The sequence below is a fragment of the Periplaneta americana genome, chromosome 1 (assembly GCF_040183065.1).
Source record: "Periplaneta americana isolate PAMFEO1 chromosome 1, P.americana_PAMFEO1_priV1, whole genome shotgun sequence".
NCBI lineage: Eukaryota > Metazoa > Arthropoda > Insecta > Blattodea > Blattidae > Periplaneta > Periplaneta americana.
The window spans coordinates 76,854,907-76,865,223 of NC_091117.1; the positions used below are offsets into that span (position 1 = coordinate 76,854,907).

Below are 10,317 nucleotides of genomic sequence, written 5' to 3' on the forward strand. Positions count from 1 at the left end.
TAGCATATATCTACCTGGTAAAACAAGAAAAAAAATAATATTATGGTTTATTTAACGACGCTCGCAACTGCCGAGGTTATATTAGCATCGCCGGTGTGCCAGAATTTTGTCCCACAGGAGGTTCTTTTACATGCCAATAAATCTACTGACATGAGCCTGTCGCATTTAAACACACTTAAATTCCATCGACCTTGGCCGCAACTTTGAGCACAGAAGGCCAGCACTATACCAACTACGCTACCGAGGCCGACGGTGGAACAAGAATTTGCTACAAAATCGGCCACGTCATGTATTACAGATCACTGAATATAGGATCGTGGAATAAAACGAGCCAAGTCACTCAGCCAGTGAATTCAAAATCGGCCAAATCAAGGAGCGACTTAGCGTCATTCTGCTGCGATGTTTTTGTTTTGAATCCTATATCACTGGCTTATGCAACAATGTTACCAAATCAGTAGACAACATACTTGCCTATTCTTGATAGCCTTGTATTTCATTTTTGCGATGTTGGGAACAACTTCCAGAGTTATGCATTCATTATCTGGATACGACATTTAATATGTACGAAGAAGCTTTCATTCCAATCATCAAAACTAGCCGACTAGCGAGGGCTGTACAGAACACTCATCTTTCCTGCTTTCTCTCCGTGGTTTTCCTCAGATACAATTATTAATTTTGAGGTATTTTGCAAGAAAATTAAACTACATATCTACTTGTCTTGTCTTGTCTTTTCCGTGGAATTGGTGATAGCGAGATGGTATTTGGCGAGATGAGGCCGAAGATTTGCCGTAGATTACCTGACATTCGCCTTACTATTGGGGAAAACGTCGGAAAAAACCCAAAAGGTAATCAGCCCTAGCGAGAATCGAACCCATGTCCGACCGCATCAGTAGGCGTGCGCCTCTGCAGGCTGAGCTACGCCAGTCGCTGATTTAGCCTTTTTCAGAAAATTTATAAATAAAATAACAGTAACATTTTATACAGTTGCAACAAAACCGGCCAAGTCAAAATTAAAAACAATAAAAAATATATAAATTACAAAATAGATTTTGCATATGAAGGAAAATAAAATATACAACAATTAACTATGTAACAATGAAGAAAGAACTTTAATTATCACCAGTTCGTCTGTGGAGGGTTTTGTTTGATACTGAAAAATTTCCCTCCAGTAAGGGCCGGTTTTGAATAAATAATATTATGGTTTATTTAACGACGCTCGCAACTGCCGAGGTTAATCAGCGTCGCCAGTGTGCCGGAATTTTGTCTCGCAGGAGTTCTTTTACATGCCAGTAAATTTACTGAAATGAGCCTGTCGCATTTACGCACACTTAACCTGGGCCAAGATCGATCCCGCAACCAAGAGCAGCCACTTTCACTTCAAACACTTCTTACAATTTGAATACAAACAAGAAACTGAACCAACATTCCATAAACTCACGCTACGGCATTACAAATGCAACGCTTGGCTATTGTGCATGTCTCAGAGCGCCTTGCTGACCAGCGCCACTGGCAGTTAAGTTTGAAAAGTCTGTTCAAATAATTTTTTCTACTTTTAAGTTTGAAACTTACTACCGGGCTGCAACAAACATAGTGACGGGGAGCATGAGGCCCACGAGCCAGGGGTTTGTGCACTGCTGATATAGAACGTTTAAAGTCGAATAATGTCGTTTAGTCTACTGTCCAAAGACAGGTCTGAACCTCACAAGTGATACCAAGAAGGCACCACTTATGAGGCAAGTAGGCCAGGAGATAATGGGGAAGAATGGTCAGTTCCTTTTCCCCTCCATTGCATACACGCTGACTAGTAACATATTACACTAGTCAGACTTCACATGCATACAAACAATAATTTGTTCTTCCTCTGACACATATCGTCAATTGAGATGTACTGTCTGATGTACATATCAGTCAGAAACTCAATCAGCGGATGATCGTGTAATGATCTTCTACCACCACCACCACACCACTTTTTAGAAAGTTACAGTCCTCTAATAGCGAGGTAGGAACCATAAATGACGAAATGTCCAAAGGCTACAAGAGCACCCAGTAGTAAATTCCGTAAAGTTTATTTTAATGTGTCCAATATTTCATTGTAAACAGTTAGGAATAAACATCAGCATCAGGGACAACAACGTGACTGATAAAATCACTCCTCAATCATATGTTCATTTATTCTGATGTCAGGCTATAGAATGGCTTCGACCCAGGCGCGGATCTAGAATTTAATAATAGGGGGGCTAATAATAATTGAGGGGCTGGCTGCAAGAAGGGCATTTTAGAGGATGTGCCCTTTTTGAGTAAAACGCTTTATTGTGATCTCTGATCTGTTATGCATATGATCACAAAGTTGTAGTTCAATACTGTAATCATAGAGGTCAGGAGTACCGGTACACAAAATGTAAAGGCATGCATAGATAACATTATTACGGTTTGAGTTTCCAACATCAATTTTCTCTAAACCTGCATTTGAGAGAAGTGCCTTTGTTGCACCAACCCCTCAATTAACATATGAATACAGTAGTATAATCATTACATAGAACAATGGGATTAAAAACAAATAAATAAACCACAACAATATTGTCACTCTTAGGTTCTAAGTCTTCAGTTAGTTCTATTTCTAAAGGAAATGGTGACTGGAATGGAAAGTCGATTAAATGTTACTTACAGTTTAACGAAGCTGAAGTCGTTTGGGATGTTTTACTTTGGTTAACCTCTTCAACAATTTTCTTTTCAATAATGGTGCCACAACAGTTTATGAGATCGTTTTGCGTTGTTTTATTTGTTAGAGAAGAGTTTTTTTGGGGCATTTTTAAGATGAATATGCAGAATCTGATCACCGGCATCAACGCGATATTTAAGAAGCTCCTTGGAATTACCTTCGTTTTGATTTTCGCTTTCCAAGTCAATCGCACCATCATCCCTGTGTCCTCTTAATGGAATATTTTGTCGGCCGCACAAAATAATTGTTTTTACTATTGGGACAAGTTTCATCCTGTTTTCGCGCATTGTTTGTAACACTTCATTATTCAATTGAACCAGAACGTTCTCTACCTTACCTTCAAACACTCGTTTAAAGTTGTCACATTTTAAGAGAGCAGTTTTGTTATAACTGTTCTCTGAATGTCTCCTGAATATTTCAGAGGCCTTTTTGAATTTTCTTAGAGGTTTCGTAACTAAATTGTGTAACGTAAGTTTGCTTCGCCCTCCCTCTTTAGTTCCGAATAAAACGCACACATGACAGAACGCACCTTCATCCTTCTTACTGTAAGACAGCCATGGAAATCTTTTAAGCCACGCATGCTGAAATTGTCTAGACTGTCCCGATTCTAGTGTCCTCGGAAATGGATATTTTTCGCCTGGAACCCATGGATTTGTTAGAGCTTTGTATTTTATCTCGTCACTGCATATTTCTTTTTCCACTAAGCAACCAATATCTAATACATTATGAGTCGTCGAACTAGCGTCATCACTTTCACCGCACATAACCGATTCCCTGTTACGGTATTAACAGGCATACACTTTTCTTCATCAGTTGTATCATTGTCATCCTTACTGCACTTTTCTTTCACTTCACCACACGGTTTCTTGAAAAATTGTAAGATATTTGTTTGAAACTTACGTTCCAACATTTTATAATTTCTTATAACTGTTACACTAAATAATTCACCTGTGCAGACTGATCACTTCTCGTCTCAATTCAGAAGTCGAATGTAGTGGCTATTGTAAAGTACGATAACAAAGATATTGGTAGCAGCCTAGCTACAGTGTGGTAGAGGTGATTACCGTTAGATTTCCGTTCCGAAGTCCGAGCTATTGTTAAACCCCACGGTAACGACCCCTAAGGAATGCGACCACTTACCTGATCTATTCACTGCGAACTGTAAAGAGAGCTTGTATGTCAAAGTAAAATAGCAAAATAATATGAAGTTTAGAGAGTGAAGAAATCATAGAAGTTATATGAATGAAAAAATAATGCTTTGTACATTTTAAATAAAAAAAAGTCTTTGAAATGATAGGGGGGTCTATAGCCCCCCAGACCCCCCCTTGTATCCGCGCCTGCTTCGACCCATATTGAAGCTGAGTCGTCTAACATAGAACAATGAAATATTTTGCTTAGAACTCCCTTTGCCATAATTGCAATATTTCACCTCATACTTTTTTCATTTCAGTTTCCATGTTATTTTGTCTGGCATGAACGGACATCGCCATTTGTGTATTGATTTCTTTTACTAACTATGCGTGACATAGTTACTATGAAATGTCCTGAAACAATTCACATAGGCTACTGTATGTCAACATTGCTTGATGTTGAAAGCATTTTTCATTTCCTAACTGGCATCATCAATCACCCTTTCTCTTCATAATTTTGACAGTTTATGTAGACTGCTTTAAGTAAATTGAAGTTTAGATCGCAAATATTTAGTCATAATAGACCTCGGATTTTTAGACACTTAAAAACTAACTTTTAGGCACCTAAAATAGGCTTTAATTTATCAAAATAAACACTAGAAACATAGATTTAGGCACCTAAAATAGGCACTAAAAACGTATAATTTTTAATGAATTCATCAGCCTCATTGCTCTAAGGCTGCTAATACATAAGTGCTCATATTAAAATTTAATTAAGTTACAATTAGCACATTATTTATATACCGTAATTGATATTGCAATACATAACGATTTTCTCTATTTTTTATTGTGAAACTTTGTCTTTTCTTAGACAGAACCATTTTATAAGCCAAAAAAATTTATGCCAATGATACCGAAAAAAGGGATGCATATTTAAGTCTAGCAATAATTGCCATGCTTATTTCTTTAAGCAGAACTACATCCTTCCAATTCATCACATTCCTACTGTCTGCTCAAATGCTCAACAAAACCAGACACCTTCCAGGAATTCCTTCATTCCTAAAGCCAAACTATTATAGAATATTTGAACCAAACCCACCTCATGACATTCAAAACTTTCTGTCCCATTATGACATGGTTAGTTGTGATGTCGCACATATTCTAAACTAATGAGTTTTAATTAAGGTTCTCATCTACTCTTAATTTTTAATTCTCCTTAAAAAAAATTCATTCCTATATTTTATGTCGTCTCAAAGCTTGAACTTTCTAGTTTTCAAAAATATATCAATTTTGTCTCTATGATTTTGGTTAATTAATTAGGCCTAACTGAGTTTTTATTGACCAGAAACACTCTTTATTTAAACCGGAAGTGCAGTTCTGCAAGTGTCAATCAGTCACATTATATTTTTTCATATAATAATTCGAATTTGGTGGTAGAGTTTGACTTATTATTTACCTTACAGTCAAGAAGTTTATTTATTTATTTTATTTATTTGTTTAAATTTAAATATATAGAATATAATTACAAACAAGAGAAATAGAAATAAAATAATACAATCAATATAAAAAAGGAGAGAGAGGAGACTTTGGACATGGGGTGACTTTGGACACTCTTAAATTCCGTGCATTTTTTCCGAGCAGCATTGCCAACATAGACAATATAATTGTAAAGACACACATTGCCCTCTATGTTCTTTATGCAGAGACTGATTTGGAGGGAAGAGTGCTATTCAAGATTTTCGGTTTTTTGGTCATCTGATGTAATATTCTCATTTAGAAGGTAAGTGTGTACCATCATTATCTTTTATAAGACAATTAATTTATCTATTGCTGTTAGTTCAGGTAGTTTTACTGGTGTAGTTATAATTACTTGCAAGTTAATTGCTTATAGGTTAAGTGATGTTTTGTTATAATTTCTTCAGCATTTACTACTGGGGTGACTTTGGACATTTATCTTGGGGAGAGTTTGGACTGTCCAAAGTCACCCCTACACATTGAGACTTTAATTTGCTTCTTTTGAAGACTATAATATTTTTTTCTTTTTTAGAAATGCCGCGTACATACAAGAAAAAGAAGCCAACTGCTTCAGCAGCTGATATGGAATCTGCTGTAAGAGCCGTCATAGAGAAAGGCCAGTCAATCCGGTCCAGTGCACAAGAGCATGGATTAAAGAAGTCAAATTTAGCAAACTATGTTAAAGAAGCAAAGAGGCTTGGTGTTGACAATGTAAAGTATGAACCTAACTTTCGTAAAAGTCAAGTATTCAACAATGACATGGAAAAGGCACTAGAAGAATATTTGTTAATGGCTTCAGCTATGTTCTATGGGCTTACACCTCATTCATTTCGGCGTCTAGCATATGAATTTGCTTCAAAAAATGATGTCCAAGTGCCAGTATCATGGGAAACTACACGGTGTGCTGGACCAGATTGGCTTACTGGTTTTATGAAGCGCCATGAAAGACTGAGCATAAGAACTCCAGAAGCTACGAGTCTGGCCAGAATGACTTCCTTTAACCGCACAACTGTTGGTGAATTTATGGACAAACTTGAAAGTGTCAAGGGAAGATATTTTTTCACACCAGATAAGATCTTCAACCTAGACGAGGTATGTATGAGTTTCTTGAGGCCTTTGATTTGGTGAAAGTGTTATCTGTGGGATTTAGGCCTAATCTAACATTGTATTTCAGACAGGCGTTACAACCGTACAGAGAGTTCCAAAGGTGATCGGAAAGAAAGGTCTTCATCAAATTGGACAAGTCACTTCACGAGAGAGGGGAGAACTGGTTACCAATGTAGGTATAATTGGTGCAAGTGGAAGAGCTCTACCATTAATTTGTGTGTTCCCAAGGCTTCGTTTTGATGAAAAAAGAATGATGAGAGGGGTGCCACCTAACACATCACTGGGACTGGTGCACAAGAGTGGGTGGATGACTGCCTCAAATTTTGTAGAAGTCCTTAAATATTTTGTTACCCATGTGTGCTGCACCAAAGAATCACCTGTGTTGCTAATTTTAGACAACCACGAATCTCATCTTTCTGTGGAAGGCTTGGAATACTGTAAAGAAAATGGCATTGTATTGCTCACTTTACCTCCACATACCTCAAATAAACTACAGCCATTAGACAGATCAGTCTTTGGTCCATTCAAATCTTTTGTGTCTCAAGCGATGAATGCTTGGTTAATGGATCATCCGGGATAGACCTTAACTATTTATGATCTCCCTGAAATTTGCACAAAAGCTTGGGATAGGGCAGCAACTCCAATTAATGTAAAATCTGGATTTAGATGCACTGGTATTGAGCCCTTCGACAGATCCATATTCTCAGATGAGGACTTTTTTGCAAAATTATGTCACTGACAAACCACTGCCCTCCTCTTCATCAACAACAGAAAATACACCAATTGCAACTACTAGTGCACGCACCAATTCAGCTGAATCCATGCGAGAAAAAACTCCACCACTGTTAACTGGTCTCCAATCACCAGAGAACCAGTCACAATTGAATATTCAATTCACTACCCCAGAAGAAATCCGTCCTTTCCCTAAGGCTGTATCAAAATCTAAAAATGGTGGGAGCAGGCGAAGGGGAAAATGCATGATAGCCACAGACACACCCGAAAAGTTGGAAATTGAAGAGAGATAGAGGAAGAGAACAAACCCTAGTAAGCAAAGTGGGGGCTCAGAAAGCAAGAAATCATGTGTAAGAAAGAAAATCATGATGGAGTCAAGTGAGTATGAAGAGGATGTGCCATACGTAGAAGAATCAGATGACTGGGTTGAGTCCAGTGATACGGATGAAGAAAATGGAATCTGTGAATTGAATGAAGATGAAGAAATTGTTATTGGTGACTTTGTTTTGGTAAAATTTGCAACAAAAACTCAGATCATCTACTATGTTGGTAGAATTGAAGACGTACACAACTGCTTTGAGTATGAAGTCTCCTTCTACAGGCGTAAAGGCAACAAATTTCATCTTCCAGATGTTCTTGATGTATCTACTGTCGAGCGAAAAGATCTAGCAGCCAAGTTACCACGTCCTTCTCAGCTCAGTGGGACCCAAAGAGTGCAAAGATATATAAAATTTCCTGTGGACTTCAATAATTTCAACATAAAATGATTTTATAACAAATCTCTGTACTAAATAATGTGTGTCCAAAGTCACCCCATACCAAGGGAGACTTTGGACACAAATCTTCTTATCAGTTTTTGGATGTATCACTTGTAATTACATGTCAAGTTTCATGATTCCACTATATATTAAAGTAAGAACATGTAGTTTTATTATGACATAACAAACATCTTTGTAAAGTTCAACATAACTTAAAAAAAAAATTGAAATAATAAAATTGTCCAAAGTCTCCCCGTTCTCCCCTACAGTAGTATTAACAAAATTTGAGACCGAATAAGCAGCACTCGTGTTCGGTCGCAGTTCAGATATAATATTAATAGGCCTATAAGAGAATATAAAATAAAATAGGAAATAAAATTAAAATTACAGTTACAGAAATTATATAATACAATATTAATAAAAGAGAAATATAGAAAATAAAAATAAATAAATAAAATAAAATAGGAACTAAAATTTAAATTACAGCAGCAATGGAATTATATAATATAATATTAACACTAGAGAAGAATAATATAGCACGTGAAAAGTAGGACAATTTATATATATACTTACTCACTGGCTTTTAAGGAACCCGGAGGTTCATTGCCGCCCTCACATAAGCCCGCCATTGGTCTCTATCCTGAGCAAGATTAATCCAGTCTCTACCATCATATCCCACCTCCCTCAAATCCATTTTAATATTATCTTCCCACCTACGTCTCGGCCTCCCCAAAGGTCTTTTTCCCTCCAGCCTCCCAACTAACACTCTATATGCATTTCTGGAATCGCCCATACGTGCTACATGTCCTGCCCATCTCAAACGTCTGGATTTTATGTTCCTAATTATGTCAGGTGAAGTATACAATGCGTGCAGCTCTGCATTGTGTAACTTTCTCCATTCTCCTGTAACTTCATCCCTCTTAGCCCCAAATATTTTCCTAAAAACCTTATTCTCAAACACTCTTAATCTCTGTTCCTCTCTCAAAGTGAGAGTCCATGTTTCACAACCATACAGAACAACCGGTAATATAACTGTTTTATAAATTCTAACTTTCAGATTTTTTGACAGCAGACATATATATATGTTTCAAAATTATAGAATACAAATATAATATAGGTTGATTAATTCATACACATAGGCTATAAATTTATTTAATCAAATTGAAGATATTTACACGTTTCTAATTTTCTTGTTATATGTTAGTGGGTTACATGTTAGAAGTTCTGGGTGTAATTTAGCTAAAGCATTGTATAACCGAGGGCCAAAATTAATGCTATGCTTTAGACGAGCAAATGTGAGACATAGATTCGGATCTTCGAAATACCTCAAAGAAGATTTGTGTGAGCAGTAATGGCTTTCTTGGCTGGGAATTCTGCTTCGGCGTTCTTCTAACATTTGCCAAATATTAGCCTCTATTTTGTGAATGTATGCCTCTTCCCTCCACAAATGAATCATTGGTTAGTGTTTTATCCTGAATAACTCTGAGTCTTTTAACTGATACCTGATATAGCTTTAATATCAAACCACGACAAACTTTCAATTTAGTGCCATGTGTATGGAGAAAATATTCCCAAATATTTTCCCTGAGCTTCTTTGGATTTAATGTTGCCTTCCCAATGTGTGTATCTGACTTCAACATATATTGGCTTGAAAATGAATCCTGTGTTCCTTACCTTGATCACTATAGAACAGGCCTGCAGAATTCGCAAAGTAGGGGAACTATGACGTCAGCCTCACTCCACTTCTATTGGGGATGATCGACTTCCGCCCCGAGAATGAATGTTGATGCAGCCGAGCGTAACTAGAACGCCGTGACCGCACAGGTAGAAAAGGTGGGTGGGGTAAAAGAGGGGAGGAAAGCAGTCGCTCTCAAGAGCTACAGTTCTGCAGGCTATAGAAAGTTCCAAAAAGCTCTTCTTGCTTACTGATAGGCACTTTGAGATAGCACTGTTCTTGACAACACGATGATACTGCTGAAAATGTTTTTTTCGTTTATGTCAATTCCATTGCTTGAAATGTAGGTCTGACCGATCTTCCGTTTTCTCTTCTTTTTTTCTCTCTTGTTATTAGAATTGTCGTAAGATAGTCTTTTTTTGCCCATTAGTACGGTAGGAATAGAACAGCTATTACACTAACAATCGCACCCGAACCTACTATACACTTGCTGTATTAGGAATGAATCTGAACAACTTTACGCTCGCAAAGAAAATGCTCTCCCGACCTCTAGCATTGAGATAATGAAATAAAATTTTGGTGGAATAATCTACCTAATATAGCGGTTACGTTTAAACAATTTCCCGAAAAAGGGCCTATAGGACTATAGGCCCATCTTCCGGAAATCGCCTCAATTCAGAA

General features: G+C 37.2%; 1 protein-coding gene across 1 annotated transcript; it reads left to right on the plus strand.

Moving 5' to 3' along the window:
- The first annotated feature begins 5,860 nt into the window (after positions 1–5,860).
- LOC138699067 (uncharacterized) lies at positions 5,861–7,051 on the plus strand. The gene is made up of 2 exons (XM_069825369.1): positions 5,861–6,456; positions 6,539–7,051. The coding sequence occupies exons 1-2, from the start codon at positions 5,899–5,901 to the stop codon at positions 7,049–7,051; spliced, it is 1,071 nt and encodes a 356-aa protein (XP_069681470.1). The 5' UTR covers positions 5,861–5,898.
- The last annotated feature ends 3,266 nt before the right edge of the window (positions 7,052–10,317 follow it).

Coding starts and splice junctions, on each gene's coding strand:
- LOC138699067 (XM_069825369.1), top strand. CDS start 5,899: ATGCCGCGTACATACAAGAAAAAGAAGCCAACTGCTTCAGCAGCTGAT. Junction 6,457..6,538: donor AGATCTTCAACCTAGACGAG/GTATGTATGAGT, acceptor ATTGTATTTCAG/ACAGGCGTTACAACCGTACA.